The sequence below is a fragment of the Stigmatopora nigra genome, chromosome 8, assembly GCF_051989575.1.
Source record: "Stigmatopora nigra isolate UIUO_SnigA chromosome 8, RoL_Snig_1.1, whole genome shotgun sequence".
In the NCBI taxonomy this organism is placed as follows: domain Eukaryota; kingdom Metazoa; phylum Chordata; class Actinopteri; order Syngnathiformes; family Syngnathidae; genus Stigmatopora; species Stigmatopora nigra.
In genome coordinates this window covers 10,262,521-10,279,303 of record NC_135515.1, presented here as the reverse complement: position 1 = coordinate 10,279,303, position 16,783 = coordinate 10,262,521, and the positions used below count along the sequence as shown (strand labels likewise).

The following is a 16,783-nucleotide window of genomic DNA, read 5'->3' as shown; positions in this document are numbered from 1 at the left end:
ATTAATTAGTGAGGGTATTCATATTTTTAAGTATTAGTTTTTATTTTATTTATTATTTACATTGGCTATTGGTTGGATATTTAACTATCCATTCTCTGAGGAAGTAAATAGAGGTTTACTACCCTCTAGTGTCCAAAAATGATCACTACGCCTAGAAATAGGGAAGCTTGATAATGAGCGAAGAGCGTACGATGGTAAGAACACAGATTCATTCGTCCATTCTCAACGTGGTATATCACTAACTAAGGCTAACATGGCTAAGTTAATTAAAACAAATTGTAAAAAATGAATGAAAGGTGACGCGACGATGTCGCGTTCATGCATGACGTTATGCAGCACGGAATCATTTTTAACTTCCTTACACGTGCAATTAGTTACTAAAGGCAAGTGAGTGGCAAGCCAGTTCTCGTTCTTCTCCTTTTTTAACAGCCAGGGGGAGTGCAGTGCGATTTAACATTTCTAACAACAACAAATCTAAATAAGACGCCTTTTACAATATTGCGCAATTCTTGTTTGTACAAAACGTGTATACACGATGAACGATGTCAACTGTACGCTTCCGTGTGACGCCATCCATGACGCATGTTTTAGACACGCGAGTATGCCATCTCCAAAATTTCACTGATTTCATTATGCTTTAAAATGCGGATATTCCAATCTCCTTGCACTTAGAAATCTTTAAATCATATGTAATTTTCTTCTAAAGATTAATTGTTTTGTTGACTAAATTGGTGCAGCTGTAGCTATGAGTGGGTCGGGGAAAAGCGAAGGAACAGATTGTTCAGAAAAAGGTAAGTGCAATTTGTAAAAATCTTTTTGCAAAGGTATAAAACTCAACTAGTCATGAATTCAAACAGTGGTGAACAGGTTTTCGGGTGGTGCTGGAGCCTATCTCGGCTGACACCGGGCCAGAGGCGGGGAAACACCCGGAATCGGTGGCCAGCCAATTGCAGGGCACAAGGAGATGGAAAACCATGCACACTCACACCCGCACTTTGGGGCAATTTATTGTGTTCAATAAGCCTACCATGCATGTCTTTGGAATGTGGGAGGAAACTGGAGTACCCGGAGGAAACCCACACGGGCCCAGGGAAAACATGCAAGCTCCACACAGATGGACATGACCTGGATTTGAACCCAGGATCCCAGAGCTGCAAGGCCAGCGTGCTATATATACATATATATGCATACATACCATACAATACAATTGGTAATATAACTCACATTGGCCATAGCAATAAACACCCTTGGCTATAGATGTCCAATTCATTAAAATTAGGAGGATTTACTGCCGGATTTCCCTGCTAAAATGTATTGAGACAATCTGTCAATGGGTTCTAATGAGTTAGGCCTGTTAAGGCCCATGTCCTAGGTTTATTTGCCATAAAGCTTTTGCATTGTTTTGTTTGAAGTTTTTATTTTCTTGAATCTCATAACATTGTCATCATAGTTCACTCTTTGTTTTTGCTTTCTCCATCAGATATCTGGTTGTATGCACGGGAGATTGGTATTGATCCAGAGAGTGAACCGGAACTTTTGTGGCTTGCCAAAGAAGCTATATTTGCACGACTGCCTCCAGGCTGGGCTAAGAGGTAATGTACATTTCATTTTTGTACATGCATGGTAGGCTGTTTGGACACTCTAAATTGCCCTTAGATATGAGTGAGTGTGAATGGTTGTCTGTGTCCTCGTGCCCGGCGATTGGATTGTCCCCAGATCAGTGTGTCAACCACCTAGTGCTTGAGTACTGCTGGGATAGCTCCAGCACCTCCCGCGTCCCATATGAGGATAAGTGGTACAGAAAATGAATGAATGGATGAATGGACGGATGCTAAAACCAAATCAAATTTGAGGTGCCATCCATTTACTGTAACTCATAGGATAATTAGAAATAATAAATGTGATAACTGTGATGTTCTTATGACTGTACTTTATCCTTACAGCCAGGATGACAGTGGGAAGCCGATCTTTCACAACCACTATTTGCAGACATCAACTAAGGAACATCCATGCAAAGTGCAGTACCGTCAACTGGTGGCCCAGGAACGTGAGCGAATTCAGCGAACAGCTGCTGTTGGTGGAGGCCAACAGGAGAAAAAAGAAAATGAACAGGAAAATAACACAAACACAGTAGGTGGACATTACTGTTGAAAATGAATCCATATTCAATTCACCTTAACATAATGTAATCTTTACCGATTGTTTAGTTCCATAATATAGATCAGCATAGCCGTAGAAGGTTATTACAAATTTTGTGGGTTTGTCTTGACATAGCGGCGCGGCAATAGAGTGGGTAGCGTGTCGGCATCACAGTTATGTGATCGAGGGTTCGAGGCCAGTTTTGGAGCTTTCTGTACAGAGTGCATGTTCTTCCTGGCCTGGGGTGGATTTTCTCTTGGTAGTCCATTTTCCTTGTAGTTGTCTTGTATGGACCCCAGCAACCCCACCACCCTTGTGAGGATAAGCGGTTCGGTACATGGATGAATGTCTGGACATATCGAAATGAATGGAATTCACCATTTTGACAATATATTTTAAATGTCCTGTTTCCAGTTACATCTTATTTACTTCTGCATTTTAGCCTCTCAAATACAGTGACATAATAGTGTGTTTGTTCTTGTTTTGTCAGGGATTTTTCTGTAGTGGATTCTTGAGTGTAATTGACAGCAGATGTGATGAAAAGTCATCTTTAACACTTCTGACTTTTGATGATGAAGAAAACAGTTTAATCTCTGAAAAAGAGGTGCAGTAACACAACTCTAATTTATCAAACTTTATATGAATTGGACAAAATATTTTGCTGGGAGTTGTCCGTACTCCCTGATTTGATTTCTACCCTTAACGCCATTCAATGATCCAGCTAAATAGGGTTTCAATAAAAAATATCTCTGATATTAATTCAATATGTACACTATATACTTTGCCTGTAAGTTAACTTTACTGTTTTAGTTTTCATCTTACTGGACCTCTGTTAAATATGTACTCTATGTGATCTTTGTGACATGTTCCATCATAGGACTTTGGAGTTCCTGTTAGCAATGAAACAGAAATGACCAAGTCAGAAATGCAGGATAACACCCATTCTGTGTACCAAAGTAGTGAATCACTAATGCAGGTATGCTACATTTGCCCTCCCCAATGTTGTTCATACACTCGGTTATTTTGGATTTTCTCAAAGTGCTAGGAAATTAGTTAATCTCAATTTCCCACAAATTGATTGTTGTGATTTCTGCCATACTACATGATACATTAGGAAAATAAGGCTGATTTATGTTTATATTCCAGCAGAGATCTCAAAATTGTATCGCTCTTCATCTTTAATTTTGGGAACTACCCGCCTAAGGTTAAAAGAAAAAGTACAATACATTTTAAATCATATAATACCTAAGATTTGTAATATTTTGATGCTCTAATCCTTAAACTTGGAATGATTGACCCCACCATTTATTGATCTTTAATGTCTTTAATGTCTTTAATGTTTACCAAGACTATACATACATATATAGTACATGTGTATGGCAGATTTTGCTCACAACAAAAAAAAATCTTTCATATATTATTATTCATGAGTATTTACTGTCTGGATATTTATTAGAAGATTAACAGATTTTGTTTTGTTTGTCATAAAGCTTTCATCAGGATTTGGTGGGTTTGACAATTGTGTTTGCTGTGGCAGTCAACAAGTGAGGGATGGAAAAGGAGGAGAGAAAGTGGAAACTGAGGCTGTCATATACCTGTCCAGGTTTTGCAAATCTATTAAAAGCTATATTTTGTATATTGAACAGCCATTTTATTTAGCAATGTTTTTTCCTCTTGCAGCCGACGTAGGTCTGATCTTAATTCATCTGGTAATGAAATCCACAGCTATCAACTGGACTCAGAAGCTGAACAAAATCAGGTAGGAGAGAAACCAACCTCAAACATGGGCATGTTTTTTTTAAAGGACCTTGTAGGGAAATACCAACTAACTTGAAAAGTAAACTTTTTAAACATATTTACATATATATGTTCATTAATATTTTTTGTCCCTTATTAAATAAATAATTCTTGAACTCAACTCATCATTACGGTAGAGGCGTTTATAGAAGTAGAAATTTTTAATTTACCTAAAACTATTCGCTGCTAAAAATACATTGAAAAAAGTATTTCTGACTATAAAATAGTCAGCAATCATTGATACAAGTTTTCAGAACATTAACGGTATTTATAAGCGCATCATCAAAATCACTGGATAATCCCTTAAAGTCTCATTTTATTCATTCATTCATTTTCTGAGCTATATCTGTTGCTTTGTTTATCTATATCAAAAGGCCCATTCTGAGAACCTCACTTCTGAATCAACACACCATCAGGTATTGTTCTCCTCTGATAAATAGATCTGCCAGTAGATCTTGTCTTCTAAAAATATTCTTACCAAATTCTTATTCTATTTACTTGTTTATTATTAGTGTTAATGGTGTTATTTTTTTGTATTTTAAAGGTATTGTCAGAGTGTCTTGACTGCGACAGTTCTGTCTGGGGCGTGAATCCGATGCAGACTAAGGCAAATACGTTTTCCAAAAGGTTTGTTTTGCAGATATACAAAGATAACTGTCAGTACGCTGATTTTTGTGCTAGTAAATGGCTAAACCAAGACACACATCTCGAAAAGGATGTTAAATTTGTGTGGGGCGGGGGGTTAAAATACTGATACCGCAAGAAGTATATCTTTTTTCTGTTCTTGGAAAATTGGCACTGACCAATTCCTGATGGAAGCTTTTGAATAAAAGCATAGATACATTATGTGAAGTTTGTAAGACTCTTTCATTTTATGTCGTTAACAATCTTTGTAATATTTTTTTATACTTTCAGCCAAGATGGCTCTTGCTCCACGTACCTGTATAAAGACATCCACACCCCTCAGATGGATCAGCTGAAAAAGGATGTACAGGTGAAAAACTGAGTGTATTGATACTGAATGTGTCACAGTTAGGAGTGGATAATTAATAGGCATGTGCATCATGTAACATTTTTCGATACGATTCGTATCACGATTGGATTCGATCAATCTTGATACTTACTGTTCCGTTATTGAATAAATCTATGTAGTAAAATTTGATGTGGCACTTGAGCCAATGTGCATCCAAGCACAGATTGGGATATACATTGGGTTGCTGTGACATTAATTCAAATTTGTAACCAAGACTAAGACAGTATGGCTTGATTCTTATTGAGGATTTCAAGTCATTTCTTTTGTGTGTGTCCTAAAGTTTCTCAATTCTGCTTCCTCTGAATATCATCCGGAGATGGATGTTCAAGGAAAGGATGACAAGACAGATTCCTCCACTAGGTTTGTTTTGGTGCTGCTATCATGTTATATATAAGTATATACATATCTGTGAAAATCCTTCTGACCTTTGCTAATTATTATATTCATTATACTTACTTCTTTTCAGCCAAGGTCAACAACGGCAGAAATGTACTCGTGAAAAAGTAATCGTTCATGCACTCATCGAGAGCACTGTTGGTGTTGGCGGATTGGAAGATGAAAGGATCAGGGGGGAAGAGGATCTTATACATTTTTCACCTGAAGTAAGTAGCAACAAAAAAAAATCACTGCCACTTCTCTTATTCAAACAAGCATCACAATAAACTGATTAAACTATTTCATACAAAATTGGTATATTTTAATTTATAATTTTTAAAGAGTTTCGGGATTTTGTATTGGAAACTTTAGAATGGTTGGAAAGAATTAGAGCTTTTACGTGTCAAATAGTCTTTCTACTTAGGAGAAATCCAAGTTATGAAACTACCTTCTGGAATGAATTAGTAATTTCATAACTTGAGGTACCACCGTGTATACATATATATACACATGTATACGAATATATAGTCTGCATGCACTTTTGGGCAGCCCCCTTTCAACTCTCTTTAGCTTGATACTGAATTTGTAATGATCATTTTAATTTGGGATGCTTCTTGTTTTATAGCTATCCGGGGAATCATCATACTCCATCATGTCTGCCAGTTTGGTATTTACTAACAGGTACTGTACTGATGCCATTGAAGTTTCTAACTTATTTCCAAGGATTCAGAGCTTGCATTTTTTGTTTTGTTTCATCAAATATAAACTAAATATTTGGTTTTCAATTGAAAATAGGGAAAATATCTATTAGCTGTGTCTTGTTGTGATCAGGAAAAAGGCCTCTTTTAGACATAAAACCTTAATAAAATAGAAAACTCATCCTATCTATCATATCTCTCTTCTAAATTACACGAGTACGGAGATCAAACTGACACATTTTAGAAGGCGAAAAATGTCACAGATATCTCTTAATGAGAACAGGAAAAGACAAGGCTTTAAGTAAGCTAATAAACATTTTAATTATCTTTTCTTATCCTCTGTGCAGTCAAGATGAATCAGAGAATGAGTCCTCCTGTGAAGATGTCCTCAGCTGTCCAACAGATCCAAAAAATTGCCACATTCAAGCCAGTGCTGTTTCCGACCCAGGACCTAAACAGTACAAGAAGGAAGAAATGCTGCCTTTAACAACTGTGGACAAGACCTGGTCTTTGGACTGCAGTAGAGACTCTTCAAAGCCCTCGGTACACGCACTGAGACCCCGTAATTATTATTTCCCACACATAATTTTGTAGTTATGGTACAATAATTTTTATTAATAGTAGCACTAATGTCAATGCATACTCAACGTTTTTATTAAGAAACACTGACTTGAACCAAAGTGTGGGTTTTAAAGTGACATTTATGCTTTTTTTTCTTGCATCTCGAAGTTTGCAGACTCCAACACTTTTTTGCATGACAATACACATTTTATTCAAATCAAAGAAAGAAAAGATATTGAGAAGACTATGGTCTCCAAAAGGTTTGTACTTCTTTCTTTTCCATATTTCTCATGTTTATTCTAGTAATTGTAATTTAATGCCTTTCTGATTTTCATTTTTTAACTCCCTCCTGTAGTACTGATGCTGTTGGACAACTAGGAACCAAACTAATGGATGAACCATTTAAAGCACCTACAGTGAGTGGTTATCATTAATAGTTATGCTAAGAGCCTTGAAAATTCTTTTGGCAGATTATTTAATTAATTATCTTAAATGTAAAGGAGCTCGTGTTGTCTTCAGAGAAAGCAACTGGACACAGACAGAGACAACAGATAAATAGACGGAATAGTGATAGTACAGTGAATACAATAGTGGAAAAAAACAATATTGCTACCAAAATAAAAGTAGCATGGCTATCCACTTTTACCAAGGAGACACTATGTGGGGACGAGATAACTAGTAACCAAAAGAAAGCTACAGGGAATATAGGACATTGAAAAAAAATCAGATATGTCGTGAGGTACCCAGTATTAGATCAGAAGACCTGCGACTGGTAATCAATCGGTATCCTGCAATATCTTCAATGGCACCTACCATTGAAGATATTGTAGGATGTCGAAATACCAAATATACCAAATATACCTACCAAATATATTTAACATTGGTGTTTAATCTTACTGGGGTGACATGGTATAAAAATGTATTTAGGGATGACTGGACCAAATTGTTAGTAAGATGTAGAAGGGAACCCAGTATTAGGACAAATCACTTGAGAATTCATCAGTCAACATCATACAATATCTTTAATGTTACCTAGTCATTCATAGTCTAACTCTAACTTGGGTGTTAGTCATGCGTGTGATAGATGTTTGAGAGCTGATGGCAAGTGACCCCCTAACATACTGTTGATTGATAGCATGGGGAAGGAAGTGCAGTGTATGTATTAAAATATGGTAGTAGCACTAATGTCAATGTCTACTAAAGTTTCTATTAAGATGACGACTTGAACTGAAGCTTGGCTTTTAAAATGTAATTTATGCAATTTCTTGCATCCTGAAGTTTGCAGACTGCAACACTTGTGTTGTCCTTGACAGCACAGACTTCATTCATACCAAAGAAAGAAAGGCTAGTGAGACAACAGTGACAGTTTCAAAAAGGTTTGTCATTTTTACTCTGAACATGACGTGATTTAAAAAAAATATATATATATATATATCTATCTATCTATCTATCTATCTATCTATCTATCTATATATATATATATATATATATATATATATATATATATATATATATATATATATATATATATATATATATATATATATATATATATATATATATATATATATATATATATATATATATATATATATATATATATATATATATATATATATATATATATATATATATATATATATATATATTTTAATCATTACTTTTACTTTTTTTATTTTTTTATTGCTGCTACAATAATAATCTATTCTGGATTGTTTCTCTCTCACTCACTACTGCAGTACTGAGCCTGTCGGAAAACAAGGGGTCAAACTGGAGGATGAGTCAAGTAAAACGCCTACAGTGAGTGGTTGTCATTGCAGACATAAACATAATACAGATCTTTTTCTCATCTTTTTGTTTTGTGGTCTATTTCACTGAACATTTCTGATGATATTTTTTTTCAAACTTGTACTTTAGGATTCAGCAGTGGCCATCAGAGATGGAGATCTAGGTGAAGAGGTAACCGAGCTTGAGGCCCAGTCTGAGGATCAGAGCCCTGAATCACTGTTGCGGGAGGTAGGCAATAATCAGTAATTGTCATTTCTATTTTGGGAGACTGTTTTTTCTAGTAGTGTGCATCATGAAAGGACGGAATCTCACAGGGGATTGCTTGTTAAATGCTTCATATCTAACTAATTGTCAAATTACCTCATTTCTCTTATGGTTTTAAGGTTTCAGAAAGAGTTTTGGACTCCAGTGATTCTGTTTTTGAGACTGAGACTAGTACTAAAAGGTTTGTACTTATAAATTAATTTATGAAAAACAGTTACTATCATTTTAATTAATCACAGCAGGACCATTTGAGTTCATTGGGATGTTTTGCATTTTGTCCAGGCAGGCTTGAGACAATAAAAAAAAGAATCTAATATAAATAAAAAACATCTTGCATGTAGTGTTAAAAAAACTCACCTGTGCCTGCTCAGGGCACCACCATTTTACCTTTTGCCAGTAGTTAATATTCATACAACATCTCAGAAATACCACGCGTAATGATTTTTCATAAGATTTTCCCTTCAAACTAACAAATTTGTACTCCCTGAAGGTGAAAATTGTGAATCATGGGGCGTCTTATACGAGAGAAATCATAAAATTCAACTTTTTTAAGGCAATTTTAAGTGTATGGCTTATACGCGGAGGCGGTCAATATGCTAAAAAATATGGTAACTCGCCTATGAAGAAGCTTGCTTGAATTAGAGGCCAAATGTCCAGTGATCAGTTATTTAATACCTTGCAAAAGAAATGAGAAATGAATGGCAACATTCAGTCAAACTTACAATCAGCATATATAAAATTAACAGATTTCTTTTTCAACTTTCTTCTTTCTCCCTCCTCAATGTAGCCAAGGTGAGTCAGGAAACAATTCTTCAGTTGAAGAGGTCTACAGTGACATTGTGGCACAAGAGCACATACAGTGTGATAGCACTGATGGGAATTCAGAAGTCAAACGCAAATTAAAGCTGGAAGAAGAGTTTACCAGAACAACTAGGGTGAGTGGATTTTTGACCATCTGAATTGTAAAGAACTAGTATACATAAGTGTGTTTTTTTGTGTTAACTTTTGTGGCCTGAAGCCATTGGGAGAGTTTCATGGAATTTGACCATCTTGTTTCTTTGTCAGGTATTCTCAACTTCCTTTACCAGTGCCCATGCTCTTATCGAGCAGACTGGTTTTATTGGGACAACAAAGATAGAGCAAGACAAAGACAAAAAGGAACTTATCACAACTCCAGCAGTAAGTGGCTTTCCAAGATATTTGGGTAGATGATAAAATTGTCATTCTAAAACTATGCATTTTGAGTGCATATGAATCAACTCTATTCACTAAAAAACAGAATCTTGGAAATTATCCCAATGCCTATTAATACTCGTTCCCGCTTTATTCATTATTGCATTAGGCGATGTGGACAAATAAAGGGACGTTTGCATGTGATTAATTTCTATTAAAACCAGATTTTTAATGGACCTTCTTTTTTTCTGTCCCAAAGCAGTTGACAGATTTTTTGGACTCAGACGAGTCTCTTTCTGACTCTGACAGCCAGACAGAGACGGATCAGGATTCTAAAAGGTTTGTCTATTTGTTAATGTTTTTTTGTTTTTTTTCCACATTTATACCTGTATGTTGGTGCTGAAGAATATTTTTGTAATGAAATAGAATTTAAATATCTATAGTCAATTTGACCAGCTGCTTCTTGTAAAATTTAAAGTGTGATAATACAAAACTCAAAGAGTGGCAGCGCTGGAATCTGAAGGCTCCTTCAAAAATGTATTCTGTATTTTTGCTCTTCTTGAGTGGGCTGGTAGTTCAATTGTTTGTGTGCTCACAATTTAAATGATAATTTTCGAAATTGGTCTTTTTGAGTAGAATAACAAATAACATCAATTGCTTTTCTACTGATCCTTCCATTAGTCAATATTCCATTGACGGTTCTGGATTTGATATGGACATGAAAAAAGAGAAGCCTATCAAGACCCCAGAAGTAAGTGACTGCTACCAATTTGATTCAGGCATAAAAAATATAAGAAACAACCTCTGTTGAGTACAAATCAAGACATCAGTTAATTTATATAGACTTTACTACATCCTCATATTTATTGACTTTAAACATCACAATGGATTTGTAAGTTAAATGGAAACAAACATGTGTTTTGTCTGCAGACTTTCAGCTGTATATTAAGGTCATTTGATCAATATACATCCAAATTGGTCTATTAATGTTGTAAAACAGGTTAAATTCACATTATTTGATGGCCTTATTTCATTGAACTTTAATATCATTTGTCTTCCAACATTTGAATGCTCCCTTGCTGCTAATTTTATAAATAATTCTTAGCACATATGTCCCAATCTTTGTTAGTTATTAAATCTATGAGCCCTCAGTTGGGACTTAAGTAGGGAGAGCATGCACACACCACACATAGTAACCCGTTAATTATTACTGGTGTATTTGTCTTTCTGAGGAGACAAATTCAAAATGATTTTATATTCCTTTGGCTGTAGGTTTTGAGAGAGCCCTTTTTAAGACCAGACAGAATATATCATGATAAACTGGGCGAAGAAAGCAACCAAGCAGAGAAACCTAACAAAGAGGAATCTCTGGTGAGGGAGAAGGTAACGAGATTATTTTTGTACGAGGAGAAATTAAGAAAGGAGGAAGAGGAGGAAACAAGGAAATTAATGAAGGAAAAAGAGAAAAGACTACAGCTCCGACAGGATGCTCTAAAAGAGAAGGAAGAGGAAGAGATGACACGGTTTGAAAAGGAGTTGGATAAGAAAATGTTTCTCCACAAAAAGAAACTCTATAATGATGCGGATACATTAATGAAGAAAAAGGAGATGCGTACACTTTATATCCAGGAGGAACTCATGAAAATGCATCATCACCACGACCGGTTGAGCAAGGAGAAAGAGAAGGAAATGGAGCAACTGAGGAGTGAGGAGATGCGTATATGGCGACAAAAGGAGATCAGAAGAGAGCAAGAGGAGGCACTGCAACTAATGAGGGACAGGGAGACAAGAAATCAACTTTCCCAGGGAAGATTGATGGTTAAGAAAGAAGAGGAAACAGAGCAGTTCAATAAGAAAATGGAAATGCCTCCCTGCCTGGGTCAGTTGCGCAAAACGCAGGAGGAGGAACATTTGAGGGTTGATCGGGAGATTAAAAACTATCAGCAGAAGGAGGGGCTGAAGAAAGAGGAAGTAGACGAATATTTACGTTTGAAGCGGGAGAAAGACACCAGAATCTGTCGACGCAAAGTCGAACTGAGGAGAGAGGAAGAGGAGGAAGCAGAGCAATTGAAGCAAGAAAAGGAAAAGAGACTTCGTCTTCGTAGGGAAGAATTGAAGAGAAGCGAGGAGGAGGAAGAGGAATGGTTGAAGAGGGAGATGTATAACATTAAATGTCAGCTCCATGAGGAGCTTCATAGGGGCCGAAAGGAGATAGAACGCTTGATGAGGGAAAGGCAGTTGAGATTGGAATCCTGCATGCAGGTTCTTAGGAGAGAAGAAGAAGTGGCAGCAGAGCAGTTAAAGAGGGACAAGGCAATAAGAGTGCTTGCACAAAAAGAGGAGCTGATGAAGAAGGAGAAGGAGCAAGTAGGGCAATTGAAAAAGGAGATGCAGCAAAGAATCTGCCGCTGCTTTGAAAAGCTGAGGAGAGAGGAAGCCGAGGAGGCCGAGCAATTTAAACGTGGGAAGGAGATGAGGATCCGACATCACCTGGCAGAGCTGCAGAGAGAGGAAGGGGAGGCAGCCGATATTTTGACAAAGGAGAAGGAAAGTAGATGTTTTCTAAGCCAGCAGCAACACATGAAACAGAAGGAGGAAGAGGAGGAAGAGTTACAAAAGTACCTTGACACATGCAACCGTCTATTTGAGAAAGAGCTCCGTATGGAGGAAGAAGAGGCTGAGAGGATGAAGCAGGAAAGGGCCCAGAGGAGACTTTTACAACAACGGGAGGAACTGGAAAGACTTGAGAAAGAGAGGGAGGAATCAGAGAGTCAACTAAGAATACAATCGCAGCAGGATGAGCTGAGCAGCCAGGAGGAGGAATTAGTGAGGACGGAGGGACTTAGAAAGTCCATCTTTATTGATGAACTCAACAAAGAGGCGGAGGAGATAGCAAGGCTCAAGAGGGGGAAGGAGATGCGAATCAAGCTTTATGATGAGTGGTTAAGGAAAGAGGAAGAGAATGAGATGGAATCTTTGAAGCAAGAACAGGAGGTAAAAATGAGTCTACACGAGCAGGCACTTAGAAAAGAAGAAGAAGACGAAATAGAGCAACTACAGAAGGAAATACAGAATAGAATTTTGGTCTGCCAAGAACAAATGAGAAGAGAGAGGGATGAATTGGAGAAATTGAAGAGGGAAAAGATCAAAACAAAACAGAACCTCCCAAGAGGGCAACAGGAAAAGGGAATTGAGCAAATGATGAGAGAAAAAGCTATGGGGAAAAATCTCCAGGGCAGCGATGGACAGGAAATACAAAGGGTGAAGCGAGAAAGAAAAACATCATTGCTATGTGAAGAGTCCAGCACGGGAGAGACCGATGGGCGTTTTGTAACGGAAATAAAGAAAAAAACAATATTTTTTGAAGAGGAGATGACAGGTGAAGATGAGGAAGATTGGTTGAAAGAGGATATCAGAACGTTGCTCCGTAAAGTAGAAAATGAGCAAACTGAAAAATTGGCAAATGGGAAAATCACGTCCTGGCTGTGTCTGGATTTTAGCACAGATGATGAATCTGAAGACAGTGATGGGAAAATAACACCTGGAGTGGAAAAACAGAAGAGTAGGGAGAAGGTGGCAGAACATTTAACAATGGGGTTAAAGAACTCCAAAGACAAGGAAGAGGTGGATGTTCTGAAGAGACAGAACCAGAGACGAATGTCGTTTTGCATTGAAGAACTGGTGAGAGAAGAAAAGGAAAAAGTTGAGCGGTTACAGAGAGAAAAGCAGATGAGGATGCACAAATATGAGGAGGAGCTTAGAAAAGAGGAAGATATGGAGTTAGACAGATTGAAGAGAGGAAAGGAGCAAAGAATACGAGACTTCCAAGAAGAGCTGAAAGTCCAGGAAATGGAGGAGGTGGAGCAATTAAAGAGCGAGAAAGAGAAGCGAATGGGGCCTCTCCGTAAAGAGTTGCCAAAGAATGAAGAGGATGAGCAGCTAAAGGAAAAGAAGGATACATTAAGGAAAGAGAAAAGGATGAATTACTCCAAAGAAGAATTGATACGAAAGGAGTATGAGGAACTGTGCGAGATGGAAAGGGGAAATGGCATGTGTAATCTTCAGGAAGAGCTGAAGAGAGGGACAGAAGAGTTGATTGACAAATTGAAGGCTGAAAAGCAGAAGAGAATGCGTCTTCGACAAATAGATGTCTGGGGGGAGGAAGAGGAGAAGAAGCTGAAGACTGAGTACAAGTACAGGCTTAGGTAGGATGATTATTGCTTGTTATCCTTTTTACATCCATGAAAGGTAAACAGTGTACATAGTCATTGTCATCAAAGTTTTTAGAAGTTAATGCCCTAGAAACCAAAAAACCTCCGGTTCATGTTAAAGAAAAATAAGCAACAAAATGACTGTTTGACAATTTGAATATTATCTATATTTTAACATTCATCATGTTTTGATTTTAACCTTGTAATAGTTCAATTTTAATCTCGGGATATTCATATTAATTTTTCTCTCTGGATATTACGTTGATCAAGCTAAGAAAAATCTATTGTTTTATTTTTATTGTTATTTATTTTAAATGTAAACAAACCAACAACCTTACTTTTTGTGAGTGTATTCCTTGAAGAAGTACATGTATACTTTCCACATAGATATTATTTCAAGAGATTTGAACCAGATAATCACACACTCAAAACCATTCCACCGTGCTTACATTTTTAAAGATTTTGTATAGAAGTGCCTGCCTTTTGCTGGTCATTTTGACATTACATTTTAATTTGCACATTGATTTTTTAAATCTGTCTCCATCATCTCCTTAGAGCTTTGCGACAGTGTCTTCTGGCTAAGAGGAGAGATGAGGAGAACCTGTTCAATAAATTATTTGGGCAGGAGAACTTAACAGATTCTGTAAGGATGGAGAGAAAGGATGAACCATTCCACCTCAGGTTTGACTTACATTGTAATTCCATTCAAAAGCTATGCAGGTGCATGGTTAATGGTGGTTCTATTGTAAATTGCTTACATAAAAAGTAATTAGCTCTTTATTAAATATTTTCCTGCTGAAAACTAAATGAATGTGTTACATACCTTCGAATCACTAAGGTTCAGAACTCCAATCCAGCTGAATGTAGGGAGGATGCAAGTTATAGACTAAACTTGTTGCCAGGGTTTTTGACAGCTATTTGTCAAATAATATTTTTTTTCATCCCGAGAAACAAAGGAGGGAAATTAAATATGTAATAATCTTAATCTGTGTTACTTCTATGCAAGATAATAGAGATTACATGCAACCCCCGTGACCCTTGTGAGGTGAAGTAAGTCAGAAAATGAATGAATAAAATAAAGAGTTGCTGTTTTTGTGCTTGTGTGTGCATTCAGACAGGACCACGAAGCTGCCCTGAGAGCACTTTGCTATGCTCTTGAAGAAGAGCGGGAAGCTAAACGTGATAGGTTTACGGCACAAAGGAGGCAATTCTTGGAGCATCTAAGGGCACATTCAAACGAGGACCTGCAGACACTGCCAACAAGACTCCAGGAAGGACCAGGAGAGAACCTGAGGTTTATGACACCAGAGGTAGCTTTTGAGGACTTTTTTTGCTCTAAAACATCACCATATTCTTTTGCATATAAGCCGTAACATTTACTATTTGTTGGTTATTTTCTGTTTTGCAGTACAACCATTGCTGGTTCAATTAATTATTTATTATATTGACCCTAATAATGTGCATTTGATTCATACCGTATCTCAGAAATACCACGTGATGTTTTTTCTTAAGATTTTCCAATCTAAGTAATACATTTATACTCCCTATTCAAACCATAAACATGGAAGTGAAAATTGTGAATCAGGGGGCAGCGTATTATACAAATTTAAGGCAATTTTAAGGGTGCGGCTTATATGCGAGTAAATACGGTATTCAGCAAATGTTTACAGCGGCAAGAATTTTGGCATGACCTCCATGACATTGGGTTATTTGTACATCACAGGGTTTGGAGCTGGTTTGCCCATATCGGCCATCCTAGACATTGTCTAATATTAACCCACCTATTCCCCTTACTTTTACTTTAATTTTAATGCGGATGATCAATAAACCCTTGAGTCTGATTGTATGACAAACTGTATAGAAATGTGCATTAAGGCAATGCATCTGAACAGGCACAAGAGAAGATTTTGGATTCAGGATTTTGCAGTTCTTTTCACCTATCAACTGTTGCAGGTAATGTTGTTATTATTGTTATATCATATTGGAGTATAAAGTAAAGTGTAACTTTATTTTATTGTATCTGTAGCGCCTGAACCCCAAATTGAGAAATTTGGTGCTTTCCGACTAACTCCTCAGAGGATGAACAACACGCATTTCACAGTCTCGGCGTCCAATCCCTTAGTGCCGCATCCCATGACTGCAAACCGTGTTCCACATCTTGCAATGAATACTCCAGAATCAATGTTCTGTCATCAAAGAGCAGCAGTACCTGTAGACCCATTCACAACCACGCCTCTGTCAGAAACCTATCTCGCTAGTTCTACTCCGGGCTTCTGCAATCAGTTGAGCCTGAATAAGTTCAACGAAATCACCGTTTATCGTTTCCGAAGACAAAACATTCCTTGTGACCACATTTTTTCCATCCAAGAATAAACTTTATTTTATGCATTATAATACTCATTATAATGTCTCAGTCATTCCTTTTAATGGCATACTGGTTAGGCTCCGAATGCCATAAATAGGCAGTTCCTTTAAAATCAGGCTATTTTACTTCCAACCATAATTTTAGCAATATTAATCTTTGATTCTGCTTCATTGAATCGTTGATTCACTGGGTCTAAAGGGCATAGACTGAAGATGATAGAACCAATCACAGAAGCATGGATGTGAGTGACATAGACGCAATGTGATCAGTAACCAATGCTTTGGAGGCCAAGGCTACATTATCCTTTTTACAAGCATAAGCCTAAAGCCAGCGAATGTATATTTGTTGAATGTTGACTGCCACTCAGTCAATTAGTGTG

General features: G+C 37.1%; 1 protein-coding gene across 1 annotated transcript; it reads left to right on the top strand.

Moving 5' to 3' along the window:
• The first annotated feature begins 313 nt into the window (after nucleotides 1–313).
• On the top strand, nucleotides 314–16,412 carry LOC144200688 (uncharacterized). The gene is made up of 29 exons (XM_077722946.1): nucleotides 314–791; nucleotides 1,481–1,592; nucleotides 1,944–2,130; nucleotides 2,630–2,743; nucleotides 3,017–3,115; nucleotides 3,630–3,742; nucleotides 3,820–3,898; nucleotides 4,311–4,352; nucleotides 4,481–4,563; nucleotides 4,852–4,930; nucleotides 5,250–5,329; nucleotides 5,436–5,571; nucleotides 5,970–6,025; nucleotides 6,390–6,585; nucleotides 6,772–6,863; nucleotides 6,959–7,019; nucleotides 7,882–7,979; nucleotides 8,343–8,403; nucleotides 8,521–8,619; nucleotides 8,775–8,836; nucleotides 9,443–9,590; nucleotides 9,721–9,834; nucleotides 10,088–10,167; nucleotides 10,510–10,579; nucleotides 11,101–14,033; nucleotides 14,595–14,720; nucleotides 15,154–15,349; nucleotides 15,932–15,992; nucleotides 16,066–16,412. Exons 1-29 carry the CDS (start codon nucleotides 746–748, stop codon nucleotides 16,410–16,412), a joined length of 5,970 nt encoding a protein of 1,989 aa, XP_077579072.1. The 5' UTR covers nucleotides 314–745.
• Nucleotides 16,413–16,783: the final 371 nt, after the last annotated feature.